The 14,631-nt window shown below is 37.2% G+C and overlaps 1 protein-coding gene across 1 annotated transcript in view; it reads right to left on the bottom strand.

The window, feature by feature from the left end:
• Positions 1–5,575, bottom strand: part of LOC139946346 (receptor-type tyrosine-protein phosphatase T-like) — a 46,348-nt gene extending 40,773 nt beyond the window's left edge. The window contains exons 1-6 of the mRNA XM_071943985.1: positions 5,472–5,575; positions 4,839–5,138; positions 3,569–3,820; positions 2,909–3,043; positions 1,664–1,813; positions 422–559 (exon numbers count right to left, since the gene is read on the bottom strand). Of these exons, the coding sequence (XP_071800086.1) occupies positions 422–559; positions 1,664–1,813; positions 2,909–3,043; positions 3,569–3,820; positions 4,839–5,138; positions 5,472–5,568 (1,072 nt within the window). The 5' untranslated portion in view covers positions 5,569–5,575. The remainder of the gene's footprint in view (positions 1–421; positions 560–1,663; positions 1,814–2,908; positions 3,044–3,568; positions 3,821–4,838; positions 5,139–5,471) is intronic.
• Between the last annotated feature and the right edge of the window lie 9,056 nt (positions 5,576–14,631).

Here is a 14,631-nt window from a genome sequence, read left to right as displayed (position 1 = left end):
TTCTTTTATCAGAATAGATCAATGAATGTTTGAAAAGCAAAGGATAATTTATTGGGTCTGTGAATTTTGTTTCTTTATTTTCAGTTTAATATCAACAATTTTCAAAAGAGAGCTAAATATAAACATACATTTCATATCAGACAATGTGTTTACATGCCTAGACTTCTACTGGACTTGTCTACATAAGACATTGGTTAACACCCGGGACAACTTCTAGGCTCTAAAAAGTTGTAAAAGATAACAGTGGGCATGGGCATAAAAATGTTTTTTGATTACCAATGTGAAGAGTTTAAAACATCCAGAGCCACAAATCAACAGACTACCAGATGTGAATTCAACTGCCTGCCTTTGAAATTGAAATAGGAATCTGGACATAAATAACAAGCTGACATGTATCACAATAAGTTTTATACTTCCTTACTCTGACAATTTTCTCCTGTGAAGCCAGTTGTACAATTTACTCCACTTCCGCATGTGCCATTTCCCTTGTCGCACACTGCATTACCCGCACAGTTACATTTTAGCTTACAACCAGCACCAAAGTATCCGTCTTCACAATCTGTAAAAGAAAATAAGGCAATCCATTTGACAAGTTAATATAATAATTTTGACTGACTGTGTTTGTCTTTTGGCTTGCATATGAAAATAAAGTTAGCTCTCATTGTTCCAAATCTAATTCCTTCTACTTGAACATGGAACCACCTTCCAGTTTACTATTGCTACTTCTTAAAAAAACACAATTAAAGTAAACCATTTGAAAGTATGAAATATGAGGATTTATTTTTCCTAAAAGGAACATAAAACATCAGGGAGATTGTTCCTTGCTTATTTGAAGGAAAATATTTCTGTACTTTCAAGGCCTGGAATTAGATTAATACCACATAGCCTTGGCTTGTTGCCCTGTTTTTGACATTGATGCCTCTTCGAAAGTTTCCCATAAACTTTAACAATTCCTAATGAAAGTGCTTTTGCAAGAAAATTAAAATGGCCTTGCCTGCTCTAAGAGGAAATAATAATAAAGCATTTATATAGCGCTTAATACAGGGTTTCTAAGTGCTGAACAGGAAGTATAAGATAACAAAAAATTACAATTAAAAGTGGGATGAAATAGCAGAAACTGAATAGACTTAATGGTTGTAAATTTTCATTTTTGCTTTTTCAGCCAAAGAAAGACCAGTCATAACCCCTAAACCATGGTGCCTTATTGGCTACAGACTCTCCTAAATCATTCATGATCCTCCATTCTATGTTAACTCAGCATCAAAAGGTTCAGACTTTTACTTATATAAGATGTGTATGCTTAACCCAGTGAGAGCAATATTTATTTTAGCCCACAGTTTTCAATCCTCTCCAATAACAAAATTCCTTTAGAAAATCTTTTGAGATTTTGGGGAGGGTTAGGTTACTTAGCTAGGACATCATTCTATAATGTTTATGCCTTTTCTCTTAAAAGTTTTCAATTACTGTCAAAAGAATTTTTTTTTTTTTAAAGTCTTGACTGATAGCGAAAAGCCATGTATTTGCATTGGGTTTTTTGCACTTTTATTCTGTATTTGATATTATCTTTAATTGTTTACATGCTCAAACATAGTTTATCAAGAACTCAACTTACATTAAAAAGGGTTAATCTTTGATTGTCATTATGAGTTTGATAAAAACCTACCGTCTTCACATTGCTGGCCTGTGAAGCTAGCTGCACATGTACATCCAAAGGGATCCGGAAGACACATCAAGTTTCCCTGGCAAGCTATAACTGGATCCGAACTGCTACATGGCAGCCGACTGTCCTGACCAAACCAGTTTTTGCCCCGCACTGCAAACATATTTAACAGTGAAATAAAAATTAGTCCTCTAAAAATAGTGTTTCTTAAAAGTAGAAGTTTTTTAGTGATCCATAGAAATGGCAGATTTTTCTATACAGGTACACGTACAGTCCTATGATTTCAACATTTTCAGGTCATACTATTTGGTTTTTGCCATTACACCAGTGTGTATTGAGCTCTTCATACCCTGAGTACTATCCTCTGTCCTTTGAACAAACATTTTCAGAGTCAGGTGCATAGAGAGAACTTATACCACTTCATCTGAGGACACACAATGCCTTCTGGCATGACTATAATGATGTCCATCAGTGTTGTAGCCATGTTGGGCCTGCCAAGGGCCCAATTTCATAGAGCTGCTAAGCACAAAAATTTGCTTGGCATGAAATTTCTTCCTTGATAAAAACAGGATTACCAACAAAATTTCCATTTGTTGCATATTTCTTGTTACTAAAATCAGCTGTTGTTTGCTTATTTTGAAAACCACGTGGAAATTTGGTTGGTAATCCTATTTTTATCAAGGAAGAAATTTCATGCTAAGCAAATTTGTGTGCTTAGCAGCTCTATGAAATTGGGCCCAGGACACACAATTTTTGCCCAGCACAGATTTCTCCTTGAATAAACCAAAATTGTCCCCTGTGCATTGACCCAGCTAAAATGAGGGAGTATCTTTCACAGAAAAAGAACACAGTCGAGGCCAATCAACTTAATGCAAGGCCCCCATAACATGAGCAGTTTGGAAACCTGGCATCATGCCTGAAATTTGAACTGCAGCAATGATGGCCAAATAATTAAACATGAACAATTTTGTTGACCTGCTCACCCTTCGTGGACTATAAAAAAAAAATAGATTTATTGCCCACCACTCAAATTGGTCTGGCTACAACCAGATTGAGGGAAATAGTTTAAGTCAGAGAATAGACTAAAAAGTGTAGATTCGTGACTACACTGTACTCACCCTCAGCTCGTACATTCTATCCACGAATCTCACTTTCTCGTCCATTATCCTTAACATAATCGATGGTCATGAATCTATTGACAATTACTCAATTTGTAACTTAACAACCAAAATAAGTTGATCAACTTACATGTTTCGTCACAGTGTAAACCACCGAATCCTGGAGCGCAGATGCAATCACCATTCTTATCATCACACTGACCGCCATTGTAGCAGAATGGACAGTCATTATCGCACGATGGACCCCATTTATTGGGCGAGCACTCTGAAAAGGAAATTTATCAAACAGGTCTTTATTACTAATTCAATGAAACTGAATCCCACACGAAGATCAATCTTGGTAATGAACATCATGGTCATGCCATCAATTTAGATTTAGACACTTCTATTTGATGTGAAGTGTTAGTGTGTGACTAGAAATTATTACATTTTGTGGCAGTGGAAGAAACTGGTCTGACAAGTAAAAAAAAGGTTGAAAAGTTTGACAAGTTTGAAGACAAGACAGGTGTCATTTGGATCTAAATTTGCCCTCATCACTAACATTTTAGGACATAGATAGCCATAAAGAGTTTGATCCCAACAATATTAGGCCCTAATATTTCATACATGTTAAGTGATTTGAATTGAAATATCAAAAACGTAATTGTCTAGTAAATTCAATGATACAAACTGATAGGCAAACAAATCTCAAAACCAATTTGAGTTGGTTGATTTGTTGTCAACGGTGTAACCCATAACAGAAAAAAAGAAAACTCTTTTATTAGAAAAAAAGAGTAATCTGGCAACTTACGTCTTAACAGGAGTTTCATGAGTGCATGGTTCTGTAGATGATGCCTGCCTACTATGAAGCATTCATAGATACCAGCATGATGGAGTTGGACATTAAGGATACTGATGCTTGATTGGCCATTCCATGCAGTGACGTCATCACCATTGTGTCTCCATCGAAGCTCATTGGTTGATCCGTAAGGCTGTGTCATTGTCAATGTAACATCCTCTCCAGCACTCGTAGTCAAGGTGGATGAGGCTGGAGATACATCACCTACAATCAATAATAAGCTCAGTTGATAGACCGTTATATAACTGTGTCATTGTCAATGTTACATCCTCTCCAGCACTCGTAGTCAAGGTGGATGAGGCTGGAGATACATCACCTACAATCAATACTAAGCTCAGTTGATAGACCGTTATATAACTGTGTCATTGTCAATGTTACATCCTCTCCAGCACTCGTAGTCAAGGTGGATGAGGCTGGAGATACATCACCTACAATCATTAATAAGCTCAGTTGATAGACCGTTATATAACTGTGTCATTGTCAATGTTACATCCTCTCCAGCACTCGCAGTCAAGGTGGATGAGGCTGGAGATACATCACCTACAATCAATAATAAGCTCAGTTGATAGACCGTTATATAACTGTGTCATTGTCAATGTTACATCCTCTCCAGCACTCGTAGTCAAGGTGGATGAGGCTGGAGATACATCACCTACAATCATTAATAAGCTCAGTTGATAGACCGTTATATAACTGTGTCATTGTCAATGTTACATCCTCGCCAGCACTCGTAGTCAAGGTGGATGAGGCTGGAGATACATCACCTACAATCAATAATAAGCTCAGTTGATGGACCGTTATATAACTGTGTCATTGTCAATGTTACATCCTCGCCAGCACTCGTAGTCAAGGTGGATGAGGCTGGAGATACATCACCTACAATTAATAATAAGCTCAGTTGATGGACCGTTATATAACTGTGTCATTGTCAATGTTACATCCTCTCCAGCACTCGTAGTCAAGGTGGATGAGGCTGCAGATACATCACATACAATCATATAGACACATACAAAATATCTCTCGAATTTATGTCGCTTGTGTTCCGTTTTATTCGTTAACTAACATTATTTCGGGGAATATTTGTGTGAATAATTATATTTTACTTTCATAACATCTTTTCCACAAGATTCGTTTTATAACAAACGCTTTTTATGGCCCAAAAGCGTCGAATCCAAAGGCGATGTGCCTTAAAATATTCCAATACGAAGTGTGAGTCACTCACCATTCCGAGGTAGAAGAATTGTAGTGATGTTCACTCTGGGAGAACTGAATTCACAGTTATAAGCACCAAATCTACTTATTCCAGAGGCAGCAGGGAGTACATACTGAGTAGAAACAACTGAAGGGTTGGGTCCGATAAAGCTACCAGTTGGTAGGTTAGTACTGCCACTACCCGTATCCAATACTCGACTAAATGTGACTGTTGCTCCTTGGTAGCTACCACTCTTAAAGCCACCAATAAAATGATCACCAACTTGAATAAGCGGTCTTACATTGTAGCAGGTAAAGTCAGGAACTTCCCCTTTGAAAAATGTAATATAAATTACAAACCAAATTCAGAATAGTTTCCATGTGGTAGGCCTAATGCTAATGCTTTTGTTTATTATTGCAGGTGCATTCCTTGGCCAAAAATAATATTAACGAAATATATTAGTTCAACACTGTATGACATAATTTCTACAAATATTATCAGTATCGATGATGGGTCCAAAGACTAGTCTTGTGCCGATGTGCCGATAATTTGGATCACTTGCCATAAAGTGAGGGGACACGCTATCCAAAATCTCATGCAAAAAACATTAACATGACAGAAACAAACGACGGTGAAAACATCCATAACCATAAATCGTCTTACCTTGTGAAGAATGTGTTAGAACTAGAAGGACCAGCAGCAGGCAAAGTAAAGTACATCCAGACACAGCCGGACAGTCTTTCATCCCGCGTCCATTCATCGTAGTTTGTAGTCAAACCAATAATTAATTTGGAGCTAATTGCCTTTATTGTTTAGTGGAAGACTGCAATGCTGTCACGTCAGCGAAACAGATTCAGACATCAACAAGTTGAATGTTTCTTCACTATGATTAATCAGAATTATCAAGCATTGCAGAGGGTCTTAAGCAACATTTGATTATAACTTTCCTACAAATATATATTATATCATGAAAAGGCAAAACCAATAAGCAAGCAATTATATGTTTTCAAATGTTGCTATTTGGGCGTGCTATAGAGTTTGGCTTGTTGTTTGTTTGGTTTTCCCCAAAGGACGTCTTCCTTGTACGTAAGAATAAGACACATGGGACCGTGGGAAAAACACGGGAAAATAATACATACAAGTCACAATGTACGTTGAAATGATTTAGGCATTTATTATCACAACATGTAGAATTTTGCCAAACGACTTGTGATTCTCTTCATTGACCATAAAATTAATTTTAACAAAAGTATGGAATTCGATCCTGTTCGTGACAGGTTTCATACATTTTCGAAAATGGAATTGGAAATGAATTTGACTTACCTGCCGTCATAAAAGCGTCCACCATCATCAGAATACGCAATCAAAGTTAGTATTATTCCACATTCACTTCCTCGTCAGTAATAGCTTAAAGGAACAGTTCCAAAATGTTTTAAAAAACTGGTGTAAGATCACATATTTACATAAAACCCACACGATCTAATGATGATAATAGTAGAAAACATCCCTTGAAATATTTCTGTCTGAAATGTCATATTTGATGAGAACTAAACAAAACTAGTTCCCCGTTTTGAGTTTATCGCTCAAGGAACGAATTAATTTATTTTTGTTTTTACTTTATTTTGGTCCATTTCGTGCCAAAATGGGTAAACAGTTTTTCACTAGTTTCTCGCGAACAAGATGGATGATCGATCTCAAACTTCTACAGGTTTGTCAGTTTACGAGGGTGGATTATACAAAGTACTTACACTGCCAGCAACTGTTTTGTTAGCAAAAACCAGTTCTGTAACGTTCCTTTAATGGGCCTTTGCTACCCGCTGTTCTATGTTAAGAATTTCAATTGTGTGAGTGAAACACTTCATGAAAACCTGGAGCTATACACCAAAAATGGGTACAATGGCTGATACCATGGAGGAAGGAAGAGAAGGAGCTCGAACGACCCGCATAACCGCAGAGTAACAAAAGAATACTCTGACAATGCCCCTGTCTGGCCAGTGGAAAAAGATAGGAGACCTCCAGCTGGACGGCCGATTAACAAGTAGGATTAATAAATACCTTGGACGGTTTCAAGTCTCTGATTGGTCAAAACCCGGTCACGTGTGGTATAAAGACCGGCTTTGGAAAATAGCGAATAAATGGCCACTAAATCAGCATACATTGTGTAAACCTTGCGCATTGCACTGTATCGCACGCTTTTATATCCCAGTTAGTTTCATTGCAACTTCGCGCACTTACGCGTACGCGCGCTAAAAAATGTATCAATTTTGAGTGCGCGCGTGTAACATGTGCGCGCGTATAAACTGACGCCGAGCTCATGCGCGCGTTTTAATGCACAAGGAACAGCTATCGTCCAATCATTTGCCTCCTTTGACCCCAGTGAAGGCGCTGAACAGATCATTGTTTCAAAGAGTCACTGGTCTCAAAGATCAGTAATGTGATTAACGCACGAAAGAGATGGGAACCATCAACAGCTCAAATATGGCCCCTGAACATGTCTGGAAGTACCGCCGAGAGAAAAGTCACAAAATTTGGACAATTTTAGCCGTTTAATTCGCTAAGAAGGTATTTATTAATGGGAATAACAGTGTTCGAACCCGGTCTTCACTGCGTGGTAATGACCTTGGTTGGTGGCTGGCGCTGTTAACGGACCTCGCCTCCGGCTCGGTCCGTTAACAGCGCCAGCCACCAACCCGGTCATTACCACGCAGTGAAGACCAGTAACTCACACTGTTATTCCCTAATTAAATCTCTTTGTACAGAACGTGTGGTACCGCCAGTCTGCGCTCTTGCCTGCGTGTAAAGTTGAATCATTGGAGACAAGAATTGTGAATATACACGTTTTCATTTACCGTTTGTGGTGTTTCACGGAAACATCTTGGCACATTTTTACATTTTTTGTAACTTTCTTGTCACTAGCGGTGGTTCAAAATTTGGGTATTAGCACACGAGGGTGGTTGGTATTCAATTGTGTTCTTCGATTTGGTGAGCACAAGTGTTCACAATTTTTATCAGGTCTCAAAAAAGTTGTTTTTCTGTATTACATCCATACGACATACGACACCATAGTTGAGTGAAGAACCAAGTGCGCACGCGCAAACTCAAATACGCCAGGTTGCCCATTGTCTGTGTAAGGTATGTGGGTGATGACCACGGGTTCGACTCTTGAAGTCCCTTCGTTCGAGCTCCTTCTCTTCCTTCCTCCATGCTGATACTCAGTTCACTCAGAGCGCTGGTAAAGTTTCTATGTATACAAAGGTCATAGTCAAATTCAAAAGTTCATGAATGAAGTCACGAGATTTGGAAAAAGAGAGCTTGAGTCCTGTGCTGTTAGCCGCTCGGCTTAGCCAAGATTATCCAAAAACCTGCAAAATATAAAACTATTTGTCTGTTGACTGAAGTCACCAGATTCGGAAAACAAGAGCTCTGTGCAATCTTGTGCTCTTAGTCGCTCGGCCATGATCCACAAACCTGCGAAATATAAAAAGTTTGTAATTTTTCTACCATTAACTCAGTCAGCTGCTTATTGTGTGATGTGTTTTAAACAACCTACAGAATGTAGGAAATTAGTGTACTATTTTAAAACCAGCGATTTATCCCTGCAAAGGGATAATGTTTCAGGCCAGTTTGTTCTTGAAATTGATATCGAGAAGTTGGTTTTACAATGATTTAATAGACGGTGTCATCACTCCAAAAAAGGTTTCTATATTCCAATGATCGACTTGAAATCAAAACCACCAATACTTTGTATTATTTTACAGTTTTGCAACCGCCTTGGTTTTAGTTTGGAACCGTAACAAAATTTCTGAGGCTACAAACTTTTTCAAATCTACAATCATTTAGTCCTGTGAATAACTTCAAACACTGCTTGATCACAGATTTGTAAACAGTAACATTTGTTCACATTTATCCATTATAGTCTAGACCAGATTTAAAAAAAAAAAAACCTTCGAGCGGCATTTTTGAGTAAAAGTTGGTAACATACCTGATTTAACTAATTTGGGGGTGCTGAATCCGAAAATGATGGATACCAAGGCTAATTTTTAGTCCTTCACCCTGAAAAATCAAATTTAAAACAATACAGAAAACCTAGCAGACGACGGACTTCTCACGTGAAAAATAGTCAGGTTCTGCTGTGGTTCCATATTGATGTTGTCAGGATACCATACAGGGCAGGTACCCGGGTGCAGGTCAGGTATCCGTAACAAGCATTTGATTGTACTGGATAGATTTTGCAATCAAATTGCACTTTCAGAGGGACCAACAGGTGCTTTCAATATAATTTTGAAAGTATTTGAGTTAGTGTTTTTTCTAATAAAGAGTTATTTATTATTTGAACATAATTTCTCTGTTGTTAAAAGCACAAACCGTTGATTATTTTCTCTTATAATGTAGACCTATATACACTACTTAAACAGGTAGGCCTACCAGGTGTAGTCTAGACTCAACAATGATACTTCATGGCTTGAAATTATCTTACCAGTCCAAACAAAAAAAATGATTTTAAAGGATTTTAAAGTAACTATTTTTTCGATTACAAATCTCCCTCGTTTTAGAAAGTATTCTCCACAGTTTACGAACCAATCTAACTGTTGTAGGCTAACAATTGAAAAAAAAAACAGTTTTATTTGTTTGTTGGCAGTTTAACGCATTGTTCGTGTTTGTACACATGGACAAATTTCACACAAGAAGACGATAGTAAGATTCAGAAACAAAGGACAACAAAATATGTGTCCCCTCCATTGATAAAACAATCCACCCCTCTCTCTTTTCAGCTTGGTGTGAAGAACAAGGAAAAAACAAATATCTCTTTATTCATTATTACCGCTCAATCCACCAGTAAAGACTCCTACTTTATTTTTGTATGTCAGCTTTTTTTTGGTCAGAATAGTTCAAGATACTTAGAGTGCGAAAATCAAGCGATATTTTGAAGTGTTTCAGTTTGATGTCACTTAATATTATGTCCAATAAATAACCCAATGTATATAAATTATAAACAAATGTTTGGGCTCCCATCCCTGTCCTTACAGGGACATTTCTATGAAAGAAAATACAGAATTAATAGTACACAACACATTGCAATTCGATTGAATAGTGACTTGCGAAAAAACACAAATCATCATGCAGATGGACTATCATTCAGGAAACTGATAAGCAAACATATAATTTTACAAACATGTTATTTCCTTTGGGGAGATACAGTAACATGACATTACAAAAATGCCTCTATGGAATCGACACATCAAAGCATTCCATTCAAGCTGATATTTCCCAAAATCCAATATTGTTTTTCATAAAATTAACCTGATTTTATGTTATGTTATGATAGAAGTATACCGGAGAAGATATCCATGTAGTACTGAAACAACACTGAAACACATACAACAGCTTGATGCAAGGAGGCATCTTCTTTTCAGTGTATGTCATCCTTGCCAGCATCCACTTAAACCCTATACTATAACATGTACAGAGTCATTTAAATCAAAAATCATATACTATCACATTGCAAAGAAGTCCACTGGGTATTAGACATTTTTTACGGTTAGGTTCATTTTTAACTTACTATTTTCATTTTTTGGGGGTTTAAGACTTTTTATTGAAGTTGGTTTTAAAAGTTTAAACTCCTGTTGTTGTTTTTCAAATAAAATATTGCTGGAAAAGCAAAGTAAGAGTCTGAGGTACGTAGCTAAAATTAAAACAGTCTTTTGACTTAAGCTTTTTTGTTTAGCAAAACAATTTGCCACAGTTTGTACTCCAAACTATGATTGCTAATATCGAAGATACGCACACCTTTCATGAATGATTCATTGCTGGGAACCGTCCTAGCTGACATACACAAATAAAGTAGGAGTCTATACTTGTGGATTGAGCGGTAACAATGAATAAAGAGATATTTGTTTTTTTCTTGTTCTTCACACCCAGCTGAAAAGAGAGGGGTGGATTGTTTTATCAATGGAGGGGTACATATTTTGTTGTCCTTTGTTTCGGAATCTTGCTATCGTCTTCTTGTGTAAGATAATTTCAAGCCATGAGTGTGAACACTAAAAGTTGACCTATTCAAAAACAGGGAGCACTGAAAAGTTGATATACAATACAATTTTCTGTATCATTGTTGAGTCTAGACACACCTGGTAGGCCTACCTGTTTAAGTAGTGTAGGCCTACATTATAAGAGAAAATAATCAACGGTTTGTGCTTTTAACAACAGAAATTATGTTCAAATAGTAAATAACTCTTTATTAGAATAAACACCAACTCAAATACTTTCAAATTGACATTGGAAGCACCTGTTGGTCCCTCTGAAAGTGCAATTTGGTTGTAGATCTATCCAGTACAATCAAAAGTTTGTTACGGATACCTGACCTCCTGCACCCGGGTACCTGCCCTGTATGGTATCCTGACAACATCAATATGGAACCACAGCAGAACCTGACTATTTTTCACGTGAGAAGTCCGTCGTCTGCTAGATTTTCTGTTTTGTTTTTAATTTGATTTTTCAGGGTGAAGGACTAAAAATTAGCCTTGGTATCCACCTTTTTCGGATTCAGCACCCCCAAATTAGTTAAATCAGGTATTTTACCAACTTTTACTCCAAAATGCCACTCACTTCCTAAAATAGAGCCCTTTTTGGAAATCTGGTCTAGACTATTAGTCGTGTTTGTACACACGGACAAATTTCACACAAGAAGACGATAGTAAGATTCAGAAACAAAGGACAACAAAATATGTATTCCCTCCATTGATAAAATAATCCACCCCTCTCTTTTCTGCTGGGTGTGAAGAACAAGGGAAAAACAAATATCTCTTTATTCAAAGTATAGATTCCTACTTTATTTTTGTATGTCAGCTTTTTTTGGTCAGAATAGTTCAAGATACTTATGAGTGCGAAAATCAAGCGATATTTGAAGTGTTTCAGTTTGATGTCACTTAATATTATGTCCAATAAGTATCCCAATGTATATAAATTATAAACAAATGTTTTGTAGTATTTGGGCTCCCATCCCTGTCCTTACAGAGACATTTCTATAAAAGAAAATACAGAATTAATAGTACACAACACATTGCAATTCGATTGAATAATGACTTGCGAAAAAACACAAATCATCATGCAGATGGACTATCATTCAGGAAACTGATAAGCAAACATATAATTTTACAAACATGTTATTTCCTTTGGGGAGATACAGTTACATGACATTACAAAAATGCTTCTATGGAATCGACGCATCAAAGCATTCCATTCAAGCTGATATTTCCCAAAATCCAATATTGTTTTTCATAAAATTAACCTGATTTTATGTTATGTTATGATAGAAGTATACCGGAGAAGGTATCATTGTAGTACTGAAACAACACTGAAACACATACAGCAGCTTGGTGCAAGGAGGCATCTTCTTTTCAGTGTATGTCATCCTTGCCAGCATCCACTTAAACCCTATACTATAACATGTACAGAGTCATCTAAATCAAAAATCATATACTATCACATTGCAAAGAAGTCCACTGGGTATTAGACATTTTTTTACGGTTAGGTTCATTTTTAACTTACTATTTTTATTTTTGGGGGGTTTAAGACTTTTTATTGAAGTTGGTTTTAAAAGTTTAAACTCCTGTTGTTGTTTTTCAAATAAAATATTGCTGGAAAAGCAAAGTAAGAGTCTGAGGTACTTAGCTAAAATTAAAACAGTCTTTTGACTTAAGCTTTTTTGTTTAGCAAAACAATTTGCCACAGTTTGTACTCCAAACTATGATTGCTAATATCGAAGATACGCACACCTTTCATGAATGATTCATTGCTGGGAACCGTCCTAGCTGACATACACAAATAAAGTAGGAGTCTATACTTGTGGATTGAGCGGTAACAATGAATAAAGAGATATTTGTTTTTTTCTTGTTCTTCACACCCAGCTGAAAAGAGAGGGGTGGATTGTTTTATCAATGGAGGGGTACATATTTTGTTGTCCTTTGTTTCGGAATCTTGCTATCGTCTTCTTGTGTAAGATAATTTCAAGCCATGAGTGTGAACACTAAAAGTTGACCTATTCAAAAACAGGGAGCACTGAAAAGTTGATATACAATACAATTTTCTGTATCATTGTTGAGTCTAGACACACCTGGTAGGCCTACCTGTTTAAGTAGTGTAGGCCTACATTATAAGAGAAAATAATCAACGGTTTGTGCTTTTAACAACAGAAATTATGTTCAAATAGTAAATAACTCTTTATTAGAATAAACACCAACTCAAATACTTTCAAATTGACATTGGAAGCACCTGTTGGTCCCTCTGAAAGTGCAATTTGGTTGTAGATCTATCCAGTACAATCAAAAGTTTGTTACGGATACCTGACCTCCTGCACCCGGGTACCTGCCCTGTATGGTATCCTGACAACATCAATATGGAACCACAGCAGAACCTGACTATTTTTCACGTGAGAAGTCCGTCGTCTGCTAGATTTTCTGTATTGTTTTTAATTTGATTTTTCAGGGTGAAGGACTAAAAATTAGCCTTGGTATCCACCTTTTTCGGATTCAGCACCCCCAAATTAGTTAAATCAGGTATGTTACCAACTTTTACTCAAAAATGCCGCTCACTTCCTTAACTAGAGCCCTTTTTGGAAATCTGGTCTAGACTATTACAAAGTTATAGGCACGAAAGTTTTTGCTATGAGCGCGCCCTCTTATGGCTTGATTTAACCAAACTTACTATTATGAATAAATCAATCACTAGATGGCGCACTTATCGATTGGCAACCAAGCGTAGCAGGCATAATTACTTAAGTGGAATTCGAACCCACGACCTTTGTAATCCTGGAGCAGTGTCTAATCAGCTATAGACCACCTAGATTGCTCGGTAGCTAGAGGCCGTTCGAATTCCATTTTAGCAGCGATACTGCAACGATGTATAGATGGTAAATTTGAATCGGGGATAAAGAATATTGTGTTGGCACTGTATACTCAGTTCTTTCCAGAATTCTGTGATATGAAATCACAGGCATAGTACTCGATGGGATTCGAACCCACGACCTTTGTAATTCTAGAGCAATGTCTTACCAAATAGACCACCAAGATTGCCCAGTAGCTAAAGGCAGTTCGATTCCTATATTTTACAAGCGGGAATCGAACTATTTAATAGATGTTGAATTTGCATCGGGGATAAAGAATAATGTGTTAGCACCACACAGCTGTATACTCAGTATTTCCCCGAGTTATGTGAGATAAAACCACAGGCATATTACTCTGGTGGGATTCGAACCCACTACCTTTGCATGTCTAGAGCAGTGTCTTACCAACTACCTGCCCAGTAGTTAGAGTCAGTTAGAATCCTATCTTCTTATCAGCGGGCAACAATTTAATAGATGTTGATTTTGCATCAGGGATTAAGAATATGTGTTAGCACTGTATACTCAGTACTTCCCCAAGTTTTGTGAGAGAAATCCACAGGCATATTTATGCTCGGATTTGATTCAAACCCAAGACCTTTGTATTTTGAGAGCAGTGTCTTACCAACTGTAGACCACTGGGATTGCCCGGTAGATAGAGGCAATTCGAATCCTACTTAAGCAGCGGGCACCGCAACGATTTTAAAAGTGTTAGATTTGCATCGGCGAATAAGAATATCAAACAAAGACACTTTTGTTTTAAACATATTTCTAAAGCATGACTTGGGTGAATAATATTGGACCGAATGTTAGAGACACAATGGTGGCAATTTACGGCCAGACACGTCGATAATAGACCTCTAGTTTCCCAGCACGTACATTGTGTCTCTCGTGTGTACTAGGCGAAGGTCATGGGCGTGTCACCAGTGTGTAGTGCGATTCAACAAA

This window comes from Asterias amurensis, chromosome 13 (genome assembly GCF_032118995.1).
Source record: "Asterias amurensis chromosome 13, ASM3211899v1".
In the NCBI taxonomy this organism is placed as follows: domain Eukaryota; kingdom Metazoa; phylum Echinodermata; class Asteroidea; order Forcipulatida; family Asteriidae; genus Asterias; species Asterias amurensis.
This window is presented reverse-complemented; position numbering and strand designations above follow the sequence as displayed.